Source organism: Anomalospiza imberbis, unplaced genomic scaffold (assembly GCF_031753505.1).
Source record: "Anomalospiza imberbis isolate Cuckoo-Finch-1a 21T00152 unplaced genomic scaffold, ASM3175350v1 scaffold_78, whole genome shotgun sequence".
In the NCBI taxonomy this organism is placed as follows: domain Eukaryota; kingdom Metazoa; phylum Chordata; class Aves; order Passeriformes; family Viduidae; genus Anomalospiza; species Anomalospiza imberbis.
This window is the reverse complement of record NW_027100397.1, coordinates 138,846-151,890: the sequence shown is the minus strand read 5'-3', so window position 1 is coordinate 151,890 and position 13,045 is coordinate 138,846. Positions and strand designations below refer to the sequence as shown.

The 13,045-nt window shown below is 53.6% G+C and overlaps 1 protein-coding gene across 1 annotated transcript; it reads right to left on the bottom strand.

Annotated features, from left to right (window-relative positions):
• On the bottom strand, positions 1–12,957 carry LOC137467747 (serine/threonine-protein kinase PAK 3-like). The gene is made up of 14 exons (XM_068179179.1): positions 12,917–12,957; positions 12,811–12,831; positions 12,713–12,725; positions 12,453–12,537; positions 9,611–10,159; positions 9,360–9,423; positions 8,480–8,528; positions 7,704–7,813; positions 6,832–6,949; positions 6,339–6,438; positions 5,719–5,915; positions 5,157–5,294; positions 223–368; positions 1–184 (listed from the first exon to the last, which is right to left on the bottom strand). The coding sequence occupies exons 1-14, from the start codon at positions 12,955–12,957 to the stop codon at positions 1–3; spliced, it is 1,815 nt and encodes a 604-aa protein (XP_068035280.1).
• Positions 12,958–13,045: the final 88 nt, after the last annotated feature.

Sequence of the window (13,045 nt, the reverse complement as noted above, 5' to 3'; positions counted from 1 at the left end):
TCACAGCCTCCTCTCAGGCATCCCCGTGCTCCAGCGTGGCTCCTCCAGGGGCTGCAGGGGGACCTCTGCATCCCCATGGATCTGTAGGGGCATCTCTGCAGCCCCATGGATCTGCAGGGGGGTCTCTGCAGCCGCATGGATCTCTGCATCCAGCAATGCCATCTTTGGAGGCACCAGGAATAGGCTGAGCTCTGCCCGAAGCTCTTCTCACATTCCCCACACCCTTCCCGCCACAGGGAAGGTTTTCCCTCCTTGCAGCTCCCCGGGCTGGGTTTGCAGCCCCTCCTCGTGTGGGACCTCTGGGGCTTTTCCTCCCCGTTGCATTCCTGCACCGTGGAGCCGTTCCAAATGGTCTCTTCCACGAGGTTCTCTGGCAGGGATTTGTTCTCCCTGATCCCTGTCCACAGCTCAGTGACTGGGGCAGGAAGGACAAGGAGAGTTAGAAACAGGGAGAAGGGAAAAGGAAAAGCCAGGAGAGGAAGGAAGAAGAAAGAACGAGGGAGGAAGGAGATGGGAAAAAACGTAGATGGATGAAGGAGAGAATGAGGAGAGGAAGCAGGGCAGAGAAGAAGCTGGGATTTGCCTCCGTGCCAGAGGGAAGGGGAAGGAGATCCCCTCAATGCATCCCTGGCAGGACGGCGTCAGCAGCGAGGTTGTCCTGCAGCCAGGGGCGATGCTGGGCTGGGAGATGGAGCAGGAGAGAGGGGCAAAGGGGCAGTGACTTCCTCCTCACCTGCCTGGCTGTCCCAGTCTGTAGCATCCTGGCGCTACCGAGGCCCTTGGAGCGTCCGGCACTGATGAGCCCGAAGCTCACGGCGACTTTATAAAGCTGACAAAGTAGGCAGGATGGGTCTTTGTAGGATCTCCAGCAAACTGGTTTATTGGAACAGGAACAGGGCACAGAGCTGAACAGGGACCAGGGACAAAGGCTGCAAGCGGAGGGCACAGGGGGTTTTTATATGGGGTAGTGAGGGTGGAGCTGAGGGTCAGGGTCCAATGGATATGGGGGAAAATGGTGCAAAGGAGGGGTTAAGGGTTGTGTCAGCTAATAGGGAAACAGAGGCAGGGAAATGCACTAAACTTGGGCCAATGGAGGGACAGAGAGAGGAGAAAATTCTAGGGACTAACCAAAATAGGTGACAGGGGTTGAACTGGGGTAATTAGGCCAACGGGCCAATGGGGTAACATAACTTTACAGAAATCAGCATGTGCCTGCAAAGATCTATGGGAGAAGCAAGCTTCTCCCCATAACCTTGAAATCTATTCTTGTTTGGGACCAGTCCTCCACAGCTGAGGGACTGAGATTCTGATGGTAGGCTCCTGGGCCTCCACACCACTGCATCTTCCTTTTCCTTGTTTTCATTGCAGCGTCATTCTCCTCCACCCAGATGAAATTGAGGATTGGCAATGGCTTGCAAGAAAGCAAGGGGTGAGTACCTTGGGTTTGGTGAGAAATGAGCCTCATGCTTTAGAATTTTTAAAACTTTAAGAAGGGATAATTAGATGCAAATCAATAACAGCTCTGGGTGTTTGGCAATGGCCAGAGGCACACTGGTTAACCATAGCAACTCTTCTTATCTACTTTTTCCATTTTATTGTTCAAAAACATATTCATAAAGATTATACATATTCAAATGTTTCTTTGAACTCGTTTACTTGTTCCAGGAACTCTTGAAGTTGGTTTGAGCCCCAGGCTGCCTTTCTAGAGTACGTGCAGGAATCGTGGATTGTTGTTCTGAGGGTTGTGTGTCACTTCCTCACAACAGCCCCCGATCCCTGGTTTCAGCTGTGAGTCTGCAGGCCCCAAGTTGGGCAACTCCCTGGGGGCTCCCCTGGCAGGGGAGACCCGCCTGGAGCAGTTCTGTGTCAGGAAGGAGAGACGCATTGGACTTTTTTGGTCTTCAGCTTCTGTTTATTGTTACCTTATCAAAACTTCAGCACACTGTCTGCACCAGACTCTGCGTGCAGGAAAAACAGCACAAAAATGGCCAACAAATCTTGTTACAAGGCCTTTTGAGTCTAATCAAAAACTACGCTACCCAATTAAGATGTGACATGTTGTTTTGTGTTTTTATACCCCTGTAACTGTTCTGTAATGGTTTGCCCCTTCACCCCCATTTTCTCCCCATGGTTTCACCCCGAGCTTTCCCGCCTTTCCCTCAATGCCTCTCTGAAAATGCTCAGTCATTCCCATGTCTCCTCCCTGGCACCCTGTGCATCACTTGGTTCCCCATCCCGCTCTCCCAGAATCTTCCTCCTTGGGCAGAGTGAGTGGACGAGGGGCAGGGGTCGCTCCCTTAAACTTCCCCCATTGGTTTGTGTGTCTGTCTGTCCCTCCGCCTTCCACTCCCCCAAATCCCCCCATTGGGTGGTGGGGGTCCCTTCCCCCTGGTCACCATCCTGGTACTTAAGACAATTGTGAGAGCCTCGAGAGCACTTTCGGCTATTGGGACAATGGCATTCGTAGCTCCTCAGAGCTTGGATTAAACTTGAGACTTTTTCCCGGCCTTGAGTCGACTCCCTCATTATCTCCTCGGACGCTGCCTCTTCTCCTTACAAGGCAGACAGAGAAGTGCTCTGTCTTAGCCACTCCCCGAATCTTCTCGAGAAACAGGGGCGTGTCCCCCGCAGCTGACTGTGCCTCGGTGGGGCAGGCGAAGCCAGGGAGCTTCAGGGTAGGCACGGCGGCAGTGACACCTAAATTATTTTCCTTTTGTCCCAGAAATGCAAGATGTTATTCATTTCCCATCTGTGAGCAGTTTCTTCTTACCTTTTCTACCTGCTCCTTATCTCTTATCTTCTTATCTTTCCCTCCCCCGGGAGGATATCTGTTGTTAATGGCCCATTCAATGTCACTGCATGACTGTTGAAATTACATCATCCCATTGTGGGATGCTCCGCCCAGAGGGAGGAGACAAGCATTTCCTGAATGAATATAATCTGGGCAGTTTACCACTGGGAACAGCTGGGGTTTCTCCAGTGCACCCTCAGAGGAAGATTACACCCTTCTACAAGATCTGACAGAACCACATCGGCCACTTTGGGAAGACTGAGGCCATTCCAGTCTGGACTCCCACCACCACCAGAGTGTCAGGTTGTATTCTGACTCTGTGAGAAGTTGTTTTCTTTCCTTTTGTATTATTGCATGTATTTAGTTTTTTTTTTCTTTCTATTCCTAATAAATTGTATTTCTGACTTGAAGTCTCTCACTGGTTTTCCTCTTCAAACCAGAACACCAGTCTAACCCAATAACTGACCCCCAAAGACCCGCAATGCAGATTTTTCTACCCAATTACAAGATACCACCTAACCCAAGAAGAAAAAGGAAGAAGAAGAAAGAAGAAGGGAACTCAAGACGACACCCTATATCCTCCATCTTGAACCCATCTATAACATACTAAAAATCCTAAAACCTAAATGTCTCACCCATGTGACATACTCCACTACTCTCTACAATTCTCTACAATCTCTTTCACACTTTTGTGGTTTCTAGTTTACCTTGAGGCTTTGGAAGTTTTCTCCATGAATGAGGGTCAAAGTCAGTGCTGCCCTGGGGGTCAGGACACCCCAGAGTAGACAGAGAAATATTCCCAGTGCCCTGGGTTTCCACATCAGCAGGCGACAGTTATTGACAGTCGAAGGGTCAGCGGCAGGGGTCCTCATCACACCCGTTCCTTAAATGTTATCTGGCCATGCAGACGGTTTTAGCTACTTCCACAAGTACTTTAAATCAACATTAGCTGTTTCACAAATATCTCTGAGTTATTCTTGTCAGTTAGTTACAAAAATAAAAGCATTAGTTATTATTTCACAACTGCAGCTACTTCTGCAAAAGTTAACATTCGAATGCAAAACACGTAGCATCCACTTCAATACGTTGCAAAAGCCAAAACTATAATGTATGTTTTTCACACTGTCCACAAACTAAAATATCATCCATGAATGATGTTCTGAGGATATGAGCGACACAGGGGACAGCGCACTGGCCACAAAGAGCCGACAAGTTGTACGACAGCAAAAGCAGTTAAAAGTGATTACAAACTGTCCTATATCAAAATCAGCTCATGTTTCATGTTGTGATTAGGAATTAGTTGCAGAAGTCAACAAAAAATAGCAAAAGCCACCAACTACATAGTACTTTATAACAAACCCAGGGCAGGTTTTTCCCTTGCATGGAGCACTTGGGCCTTCCCCGGGCCCCTTCTGCCCTCTTGCAGAGCCGGTGGCATTTTCCACCACCCACAGTTTGTAACCAAGAGTCGGGTGCAGCCGAGAAGGCTCCAAGCGCCTCCTTCCAGGCTGACTCTGCAGATGCCGAGGCTGCTCTGGGCTCTGCCAGGGCTCTGCTGGGGCTCAGCTCTGGGCGAGGCTGGGCCCGCTCTCCCCTCACATTGCTCCAGGCAGCTGAGTCACACAGGGAGAAGGAAGGGACAGGTCAAGGGAGTTGAGGTTTAAGAGAGTTTTTATTCAAAAAAACTGCCATACCAAACAGGCTGTCATAAGAACCGTAACAAACAGGCTGTCCTAACTACCTTAACCGACTAGCACTGCTAACTACCATAACTAACTAGTTGTCCTAACTAACTAGTGTAACTAAACGCTGTCCTCCAGTCCTTCATCTCCTCCGCTGCTGCCTCAGTTGCTTTGCTGCGGTGATCAGAGGGGTCAGGCTGGAGAGAGGCTTGGCTGATGATAAAAATGGGTGCTGCCCAAAGGAGAAAAAAGAAAGAAATGAACCGTTACTTTCCAGAGTCAACTTCCTCACAGGCTCTGTTGCAACAGGACAAAGGGAAATGGTCTGAAACTCAGGAGAGGGAAGCAGGCTCAGATGAGATCTAAGGCAGAATTTTTTTAGCAGGAGAGTGGAGAAGCACTGACAGAAGGTGCCCAGAGATGTGGGAGGTGCCTCCTCCCTGGGAACATCCAAGCTCAGGTCAGGCAGGGCTCTGAGCCACCTGAGCTGCTTGAAGATGGCCCTGCTCGCTGTGGGGCCCCAGGTGTAGATGCCCTCGAAAGGGCCCTGCCAAGCCAAACCAGGCGAGGATTCTGCTTGCTTTGCGTGTGGAAAGCAGCGAGACCGGAGATCATCGGAGGGGGCCCCACAAGAAAACCCCTCCCTGGAGCTGCTGCTTCCCCTGCAGCCGCTTGGCATTCACCTGCAGCAGCTCCTGGGCAGACCAACGCCGCTCCTCGTCCGGCTCCAGGCTGCACTCGAGGAAGTCCCGCAGCAGAGCCGACAGGCACCTGGGCTCCTGCAGCTGCGGGGTCCCGTTCTGCCGGATCAGAGCGCGAGCCTGAGGAAAAGCAAACTCAGCGCTCTGCCAGCTTCCTTCACACCCACAAGTGCTCACATCGACCCCGGCTTCCCAGCCCCAGCTCCAGGGGCACTTTCCTCCCTGGCAGAGATGCTGCTCACAGCTCATTTTTCTATGCCAACCAAAAAACCCAAACCCTGGTGCTGCCGCAGCCACTGTAAAGAGCTGGTGCACTTGCTTCACATTTTCAGGTCATCCTCACAGCCAGAAGAACTGCAACAACGTAAATCCCAAAGCAAATTGGCAAATTGTGTCTGGAGACTGCAGAATATGTGTCTGTGTTGAGGCTCCAGTCCTCTGGGAATTCCCTTCCCCATGTGCAGAAACCTCCAGCTGCTGCTCCCAGTGCAGGGTCACCCTGTGCTCACAGGCCTCTGCAACCACGGGAGAATTTGCCTCTTACCATGGCCCTCGTTTCCTTGAAGTAAGGAGGTTCTCCTTCCACCATCTCGATGGTCACAATTCCAAAGGACCAGATGTCCACCTTGGGGCCGTAAGGAGAACTGGTGGCAACTTCTGGGGCCATCCAGTGAGCAGTGCCCACCATGGAGGTGCGCTGGTCCTGCTCAGGGCTGAGCTGAGCGCTGAGGCCAAAATCAGCTGAGGACAGAAACAAACACTGTAAAAGGCAGCTGGAATGAGGAAACCAAGCACAAAGACTCCCCGCTCTCCGTCTGAGAATGCAGCAGTGAAGTCAGCTGGAAAAGTCCTCAGGGCTGTAGCCAAGGAAAGATGGGACTGAACTGGACCCTTAAAGAAACCCTCAGCTTTCGTGCAGTTGCTGTTACTGATTCCCTTGCAGCTTCAGATTCCAACTCCTGCCCCTCTGGGAGGGCCATTCCCAGAGCAAAGGCACCCCTGACAGCCTGCTCCTCTCCTGAGCTCTCTGCAGGGGCAGCCGCTCTCAGCTGGCAGCAGGGGCCGGGCAGTGCCCCCAGCAGCCCTTGTGGGGCTCTGGCCGTCACTGGGAAGCAGCCCCACAGCCGCACCCCGGGAGCGCCGTGCCTGGCCAGGAACACCCACCCAGCTTGACAGAGCCGTCCATTCCCAGAAGGATGTTGGAGCTCTTCAGATCTCTGTGGATCACCCGGTTCGAATGCAGGAAATGCAGGCCCTGCAGACACTGAGAGAGAACAAGAAACACGAGGGTAAAAACCAATGGCCGGAATATATCACACAAGAAAGGACAGTTTAGAATTCTGCCAGCAGCGACTTTGCTCTGACAGGCCAGGAGTGCAGTGCAGACAAGCTCCAGGCAAACGGTTCAAGGCTAAGCTGAGAACAGCACATCAAATCCAAAACAGACAGAGAGTGCCACAACAGCAGGAAAGAGAACAAGAACAGAGTGGAAGAGCAGTGCTGCTGGCAGGCTGTTCACTGCAGGGGCTCTTTCTTCTCCAGCTCATGAAAACAACAGAGAAACAAAGGCCTGAGCATGGAGCCACTCCTGCTCTCACGCCCTGCTGGGAAGGACCATCGTGTCCAAGGCATGGCAGTCACAGGCAGGATCCCTCACCTCCCGACTGACAGCTGCCATCTCTCCTTCAGCCATGCGTGTCTGTCTGACAACGTCCTGCAAAGTTCCTCCATCCATGTATTCCATCACCAGACAGAGATCTCCATCCACAAGGAAGCTGGAAGAGGAAAGCAGTGGCATGGAGACCAATGTGCAGTGCTCAGTTCCCCCATGGAAAAGCCTGGAGTGGAGTTTTGTTGCCAGGTCACTTGTCAATGAGGACAGAATCCGATGGAGAGACATTCCTGCCAGGCTGCACAGCCCTTGGGATCTGCACAGTCTAAAGGAGGAGACCCCTGTGAGAAAGGAGAGGCCTGAGATGGCAAGCAGGTGAAAAATGCAGTTTAGCAAAGGCCCAGATCAATGTGGAACCACAACACTGGCCCCCAGCTGGTTCAGCTTCTGAACTCAGCAGTTCCACCCTTCCCTGCAGAACAAGGCAACACAGCTCCCAGGGTTATCCAGGGGAGGAGGCCGGGCAGCACTTGGGACAAAAGGGGTCCGAAAACCTTTCAGAAAGTCCCTTCAGAAACAGGCAAGGCCAGTGGCAAATGGGCAAACGAGGCATTTCTGGGAACAAGAACCTGGTCTTCCTGGCATCTGCAGCAATGGGAAAGGGCTGGGAAGAAGAAGCCAAGGGAAATAATTTCTGCTGTGGTTTACCAGCACTTGTTGTAAGACACAGAAAACAGGGTCAACTTGAAGGGAAAACCAAACCAAAGCTACAAAAGCACACGGAGGGAGCGAACTGCCAGGCTGTTGTTTTGGGAAGATAGGGCTGGGTCAGGCATTTTCAAATCAGGCTACAGACTACGGATGCCAGGAAAGGTTAAGGCAGGGCCCGGGCACGGGCTAGGGCCTGAGGCACTCACCTGTCTAAAGAGCTGACAATGTTGGGGTTCTTCTTGTCCTTCAGGAGCAGGAGCTCATTCACAGCTCGTTCCCTGTTCTGCCCTCTCAGACTCATTTTCTTTATGGCCACCTGAAGGGACATTGCAGACCTTTAACTGGAGGAGTCTGTGGCAGGAGGCCGCAGCAAACACGGAGCGAGTCTTTTTGGAGTGACGGAGCCGGGCTGTGCCAAACTGCCTTGGGATGGGACACCAGAGCTCAGCAAGTGCCATTCCCACAGCCCATTGCTCTGCTCGCTGGGGGCTGCTTACAGGACACATGGCCAGAGACATTTGGCCTTGCAAGCTCTGCAGAAATGGCCCCTCAGCTGTCAGCCTCCAAGCTCTAACCACATTCTCTGCACCTACAGTCTTCTCAAATGGCCTCAACACTCTCATTAATGTTCAAACACATTTTGCAAGCAGGAGGTAATTCTGGTTCTGTGCAAACAGAGCAAAACAGCCGGGAACCCTTTAGCAGTTCTATGGGATTGGGTCATGATTTCAGATGCAACTGCTCTGGCTGGGATTGCACAACAAAGCAAACACACACATCCATTGCCCTCCTTGCATTCCTTTGGGCACTTCAGAAGGACCAAGTCTGTCCCAGCTGTGCTCTGCAGGCTGACACGGCTCTGCCTGCAGAGGAGCAGCCTGTGCAGGAAAGCTCTGCTGGCTCCCAAAGCTGCAGCCACAGCTCCCAGCAGAGGGGAGAGCCCTGGAGAGCTGCCAGACGTGCTGGGCGTGTTGACACTGACCTCTCCTCCAGTGGCCCTGTCGAGTCCTTTCGAAACGGTTCCAAAAGCCCTGGAGACAAAACAGCAGAGAAGAAAGAAGCAGCGCTTTAGGCCCTGGCAGTGAAAGCCAGCCCAGACAGGAGATCTCTGCTGCCTGCAGCGTTCACAAACACCTGGGGGCATCGACCCTTCCAACAACAGCGCAGCAGCCACCAGCCCTCTGCCACGCAAGGTGTGCCAGAGAAAACTGAGACCCAACACCAAGGAATTGGGCTGGAGCAAATCCCAAATGTCCACGCTGCACTGCTTTAGTTCAAAACATGAAGTGAGCAATGGGTGTCTAAAGAACTGGAAAAGAATGCATTCCATCCTTTCCCATTTCCTGCCTAAGACCTGCAGGATCCACAAGGGCCCTGCCATCAGGCAGGTGATGCATTTTCCCCCAGAGTGCATCAGCTCTGTGTCTGTTACTGAATGTATGGGCTCTACTACCTGTGCTAGAATAGAGCACTTATTAGTTCAGCTCTGGTTTCTGTTTCTAAACCATTAGGTCGTTAATCCTGACCGGAGGATATTTTTTGAAGCAAAATATTTGAAAGAAATCTCCTTGAGAACTGTTTTCTGACAGTCACCAGATGGTGAGTGGCTCTTTTAGGCAATCCAGTTCCAGGGACAGAAGATGTTCCAGGTCCTGCTCCTTGCTGTAGGCAGGACACTGCCAGCCTCAGGGGCCTTTGACGGTACCTTCGGAGCACAGGTATCAATTCTGATCAGGACTGAGGGACAGCAGGATGGCGCCCCAGTGTCTGGAGGTGTTTGGAGCTCTCCTGACTTCTCACTTGATCCTGCACCAGCACAACACCTGGGCCTGCTTGTGCAGAAGTAACTGCCGTGCACTTACCCTTGGCCAATCTGCTCCACTTCCAGGTATTTCTCGGCAGGCTCTGCCAGGCTCACGGTGTTCCCTGAAAGAAACCACGTGGAAGACGCTCCCTCCCAGAGTGAGACCCCGCCTTGCAGCAGAGCCAGAATGCAGCCCCCCTCCCTGGGGCCGTCAGCCCCTTGGTCTCAGCTGGGGAAGGACAAGAAATGACCCTGGCACATTCAGCTGCAGAGCAGCACTGGGTGCAGCTGATGCCGAGACACACACACAGCACCCTGCTCTGGCACACAGGAACAGAGCAGACGTACTCAGCTGCATCAGGCACCACTCCCCTCTCCCCTCTGGCTGCAGGGCTGTGCTGCTGTCAGAATGTTCAGCCCAGGATCCCACAGCCGAGGGAGGTTCAGTGTCCTCTTCCCAAGCACAGGGAGCTTCTCCATCCTCTTCCCAAAACGCTGCAGGTTCGCCATCATCTCTCCAAGCCAGGGGACGTTCACTGTCCGCTTCCCATGCTGGGAGAAGTTCACCCTCCTCTTCCCAAGCCACAAGATGTTCTCTGCCCTCCTCCCACGCCGGGAGATGTCCACTGTCCTTGTTCCACACCGCAGGAGCCTCGCCGTTGTGTTCCCACAGTGCGGGATGTTTGCCCTCGTCTCCCAGAGCAGCGAGAAGTTCACTGACATCTCCCGGCACTGAGGGGTGTTCACCATCGTCCCCTGGAACAGCGGGAAGCTCACTGCTGCCTTCCGCCCCTTTGGCCTCCTCTTTGGAAGCAGAGGGAGCCAGAGGAGGTGCTGGTGCCGCTTTTGTGCCCTGTGGACAGACGGCAGCGTGAGGGACGGGAAGTTCTGTCTCAGTTATCACCTTATTTACCCTCAGCTGCACATCCAGCTGCACTAAGCAGAAATTGGGTTCGGAGCTGTTCAAACTAACAATGGGCTAAAGTCCACATTGCCCCTTATTCTTGGGAATTCCATATTCCACCATGGCTAGAGCCAGCAAGCAATGCTCTGCCTGCAAAACCAGACCTGCAGCTCTTCAAAAGCTCTTCAGCAGAAAAGGAGAAAAGTCCCAGGGATCCCTTTGCTGCTGCAAGGACACTGACAGGAACTTTCCTTCAGCCTCCCAGGCTGGCACTCGGATGCCACATGCCAAGCTCACAACTTGCTGCACAATTCCAAATGCCAAAGGTTCCTTTCCCACTCACCGAAGGAGGAGCTGCTCGGGATCCACTTATGAGGTGCCCTGCAACAGGAGAGGGAACATGAACCAGATGCTGTCAGGAAAAAAACTGCCTGTGGTGGGAAATGCCCCAGAGCAAGGCAACCCCTAGAGAGCATTTTGCTTTCACAGCGTCCCTCCAGGAGCCACAGTCCCTTCACACAGCAAGAGAACAGCACAAAATACTGGGCTGGGTCAGCTCTTGGCTGGACAGGCAGTTCCAGGCTCTGCTGCCACAGACTCCCCGCTTGAGGGAACAGAACCCCCCAGGGCTCATTGCAAATGCTGTGCACGCCCCGCTGGCTGCAGACACCCCCTTTTCCAGCTGCAGCTGCTGCCAGGAGCTCTCCCAAAGCAATGGTGTCTTCATGGCAATTTGGTTACAAAGTCAGCTCAGGCCCAGAGGAAGAACAGCAAGCACACAGCAAGCCCAAAGCCACAGCACCAAGGGAAAACCTCGACTTACGTGCCAAGTGGGTTAAAAAATACCCCGCATACGCCACAGAGTACAGCGTGCAAACTGCAGCAGCCACGTGCTGGATCATTTTGGCTGCGCTGCACACGTCTGCAGACTGTAGCCCTGCAAGCACAGAAGGACACCCGTCAGGGCTGGGCTGGCTGCTGAGAATGCCTCGGGCAGGAGGATCCTCCAGCAACGAGCAGTGCCCAGAGCCACTCTGGACACTGAGGCCTCCGTGTGCCACAGCAACGGGAACACCTCGGGGACGTGGCAGTGCTCCTGTGACATCACAGCAGCAGCTCACGCAGAAACCGCCTGGAAGGTTCTCCTGTGTCACAAAGGAGCACAAAGAGCCCTCCCAGGGCACAGCCTGTTGCCCAAAGTATCCAGGAGGAGCTCTGAAAATGCAGCAAACAAGGACACCCCATAGCCCAGCCTGAACACTGAGGAGGAACAAGGATGGCACCAAAGCAGAGGAAACATGACCTTTAGTCACTGACACTTCTGGCTAAAACCAGCAAGCCGTGTTCCATCTGGGATCTTTGTTCTCGTTCTAAAAACAAGCAAGGTTCTCCACTCTAAATATAGAGAAGGCAGGAACTGGGCAGGAGGTGGGATGAGGAAGGAGGAGGAGGGAGAGGGGAAAAGGAGGAGCAGGAAGAGGAGGAGCAGGAGCAGGAAAAGGAGGAGAAACAGGAGGTTCCAGTGCCCCCTGTGGCCACAGCACCCTTGGCCCCGGGACCATCGCCCCCAGCTCATCCTACATGTGAGAGGGGAGGGGGAGCTCGTCCCAAATCTGTCGGGGGGTCCCTGAGAGGGTTTTTTTATTGGGGTGTGTTTGGAGCTTGCAGATTGTTGAATTGAGCCCCAAATATCGTCTGGGAGGCCCAAATAAACCCTGGGAGGTTTTTTTTCTCTGTGTGTGTGTGTGTAAGTTTGGATCTTGCAGGACCCCAGAGCTGAGCCCCTTGGGGGGATCTTTGGGAGTCCACGTGGCCATTGCCCAGGGCCACCAGGGGGAGGACATTGTTCTGGGGACCCCCGGGGAGCAAAGAGGGGCGATCCTGGAGCTGGGGGACCCCCGGCTGGCTGGAAAGGGGGGGAGCCTGGAGAGGAGGGACCCCTGGGACCTCAAAGTAGAGCATCAGGGCAGAAGGGACCCCATGGACCCCCAAAAGCCCCTGGATTATCCCTAAGCAGGAGGCCGGAGAAGGGGGAGCCCCTGGAGCCATTGGACCCCCATCATGTCAGGGGAAGGAAACCTCTGGGACGCCAAAAGTGGAGAGATCAGAGATAGGGAACACCTGGGAGAGTTGTTTTGGGTTGAACCTTGATATAGTGGAGATTTCCATGGACACAAGACTCCTGCTGAGTTCTAGGGATGGACTTGGGCAGGAGGAGCCTCTATTCCAAGGTGCTCCCACCTTGGTTTTCCCCAAAGCAGGATTTGTCATTCTCAGGGTGTGGCTGGATGGAGGAGGAGGAAAAGCCCCAGAGATCCTGCAGGAGGAGAGACTGCAACCCCAGCTCAGGGAGCTGCGGGGAGGAAAGAGCCCCCCTGAGCCAGGAAGGTGGCCAGAGATCCAGCCGGAGCTCGGAGCTGGTGGAGAAGCCTCATGGCAGGGCGAAACCTCACACGTGCTTGGAATGTGGGCAGGGTTTCAGCTGGAGCTCCACCCTGATGGAACACCAGAACATCCACACTGGGGAGAGGCCCTGTGAGTGTGGGGAGTGTGGGGAGAGCTTCAGTGGGACCTCTGACCTCACCAAGAACCACAGGATCCACACTGGGGAATGGCCCTATGAGTGCTTGGAATGTCAGAAGAGGTTCAGGTGGAATTCAGAGATTGTCACTCACCAGCACTTCCACACCAGGGAGAGGCCCTGTGAGTGCTCCAAGTGCAGGAAGAGCTTCGTGCGCTGCTCCAGCTCCATCCCCCATGGGAGGATCCACGTTGGATGATCCCCAGTGACCCCCGTTGGGCAGAGCCCCGGTGACCCCGTTCTGGGTGATCCCGGTTGG

Coding starts and splice junctions, on each gene's coding strand:
- LOC137467747 (XM_068179179.1), bottom strand. CDS start 12,957: ATGGAGCTGGAGCAGCGCACGAAGCTCTTCCTGCACTTGGA. Junction 369..5,156: donor CTGCCCAGGAGCTGCTGCAG/GTGAATGCCAAG, acceptor TCCCTGCCAGAG/AACCTCGTGGAAGAGACCAT. Junction 185..222: donor CCTTCCCTGTGGCGGGAAGG/GTGTGGGGAATG, acceptor GGCAGAGCTCAG/CCTATTCCTGGTGCCTCCAA.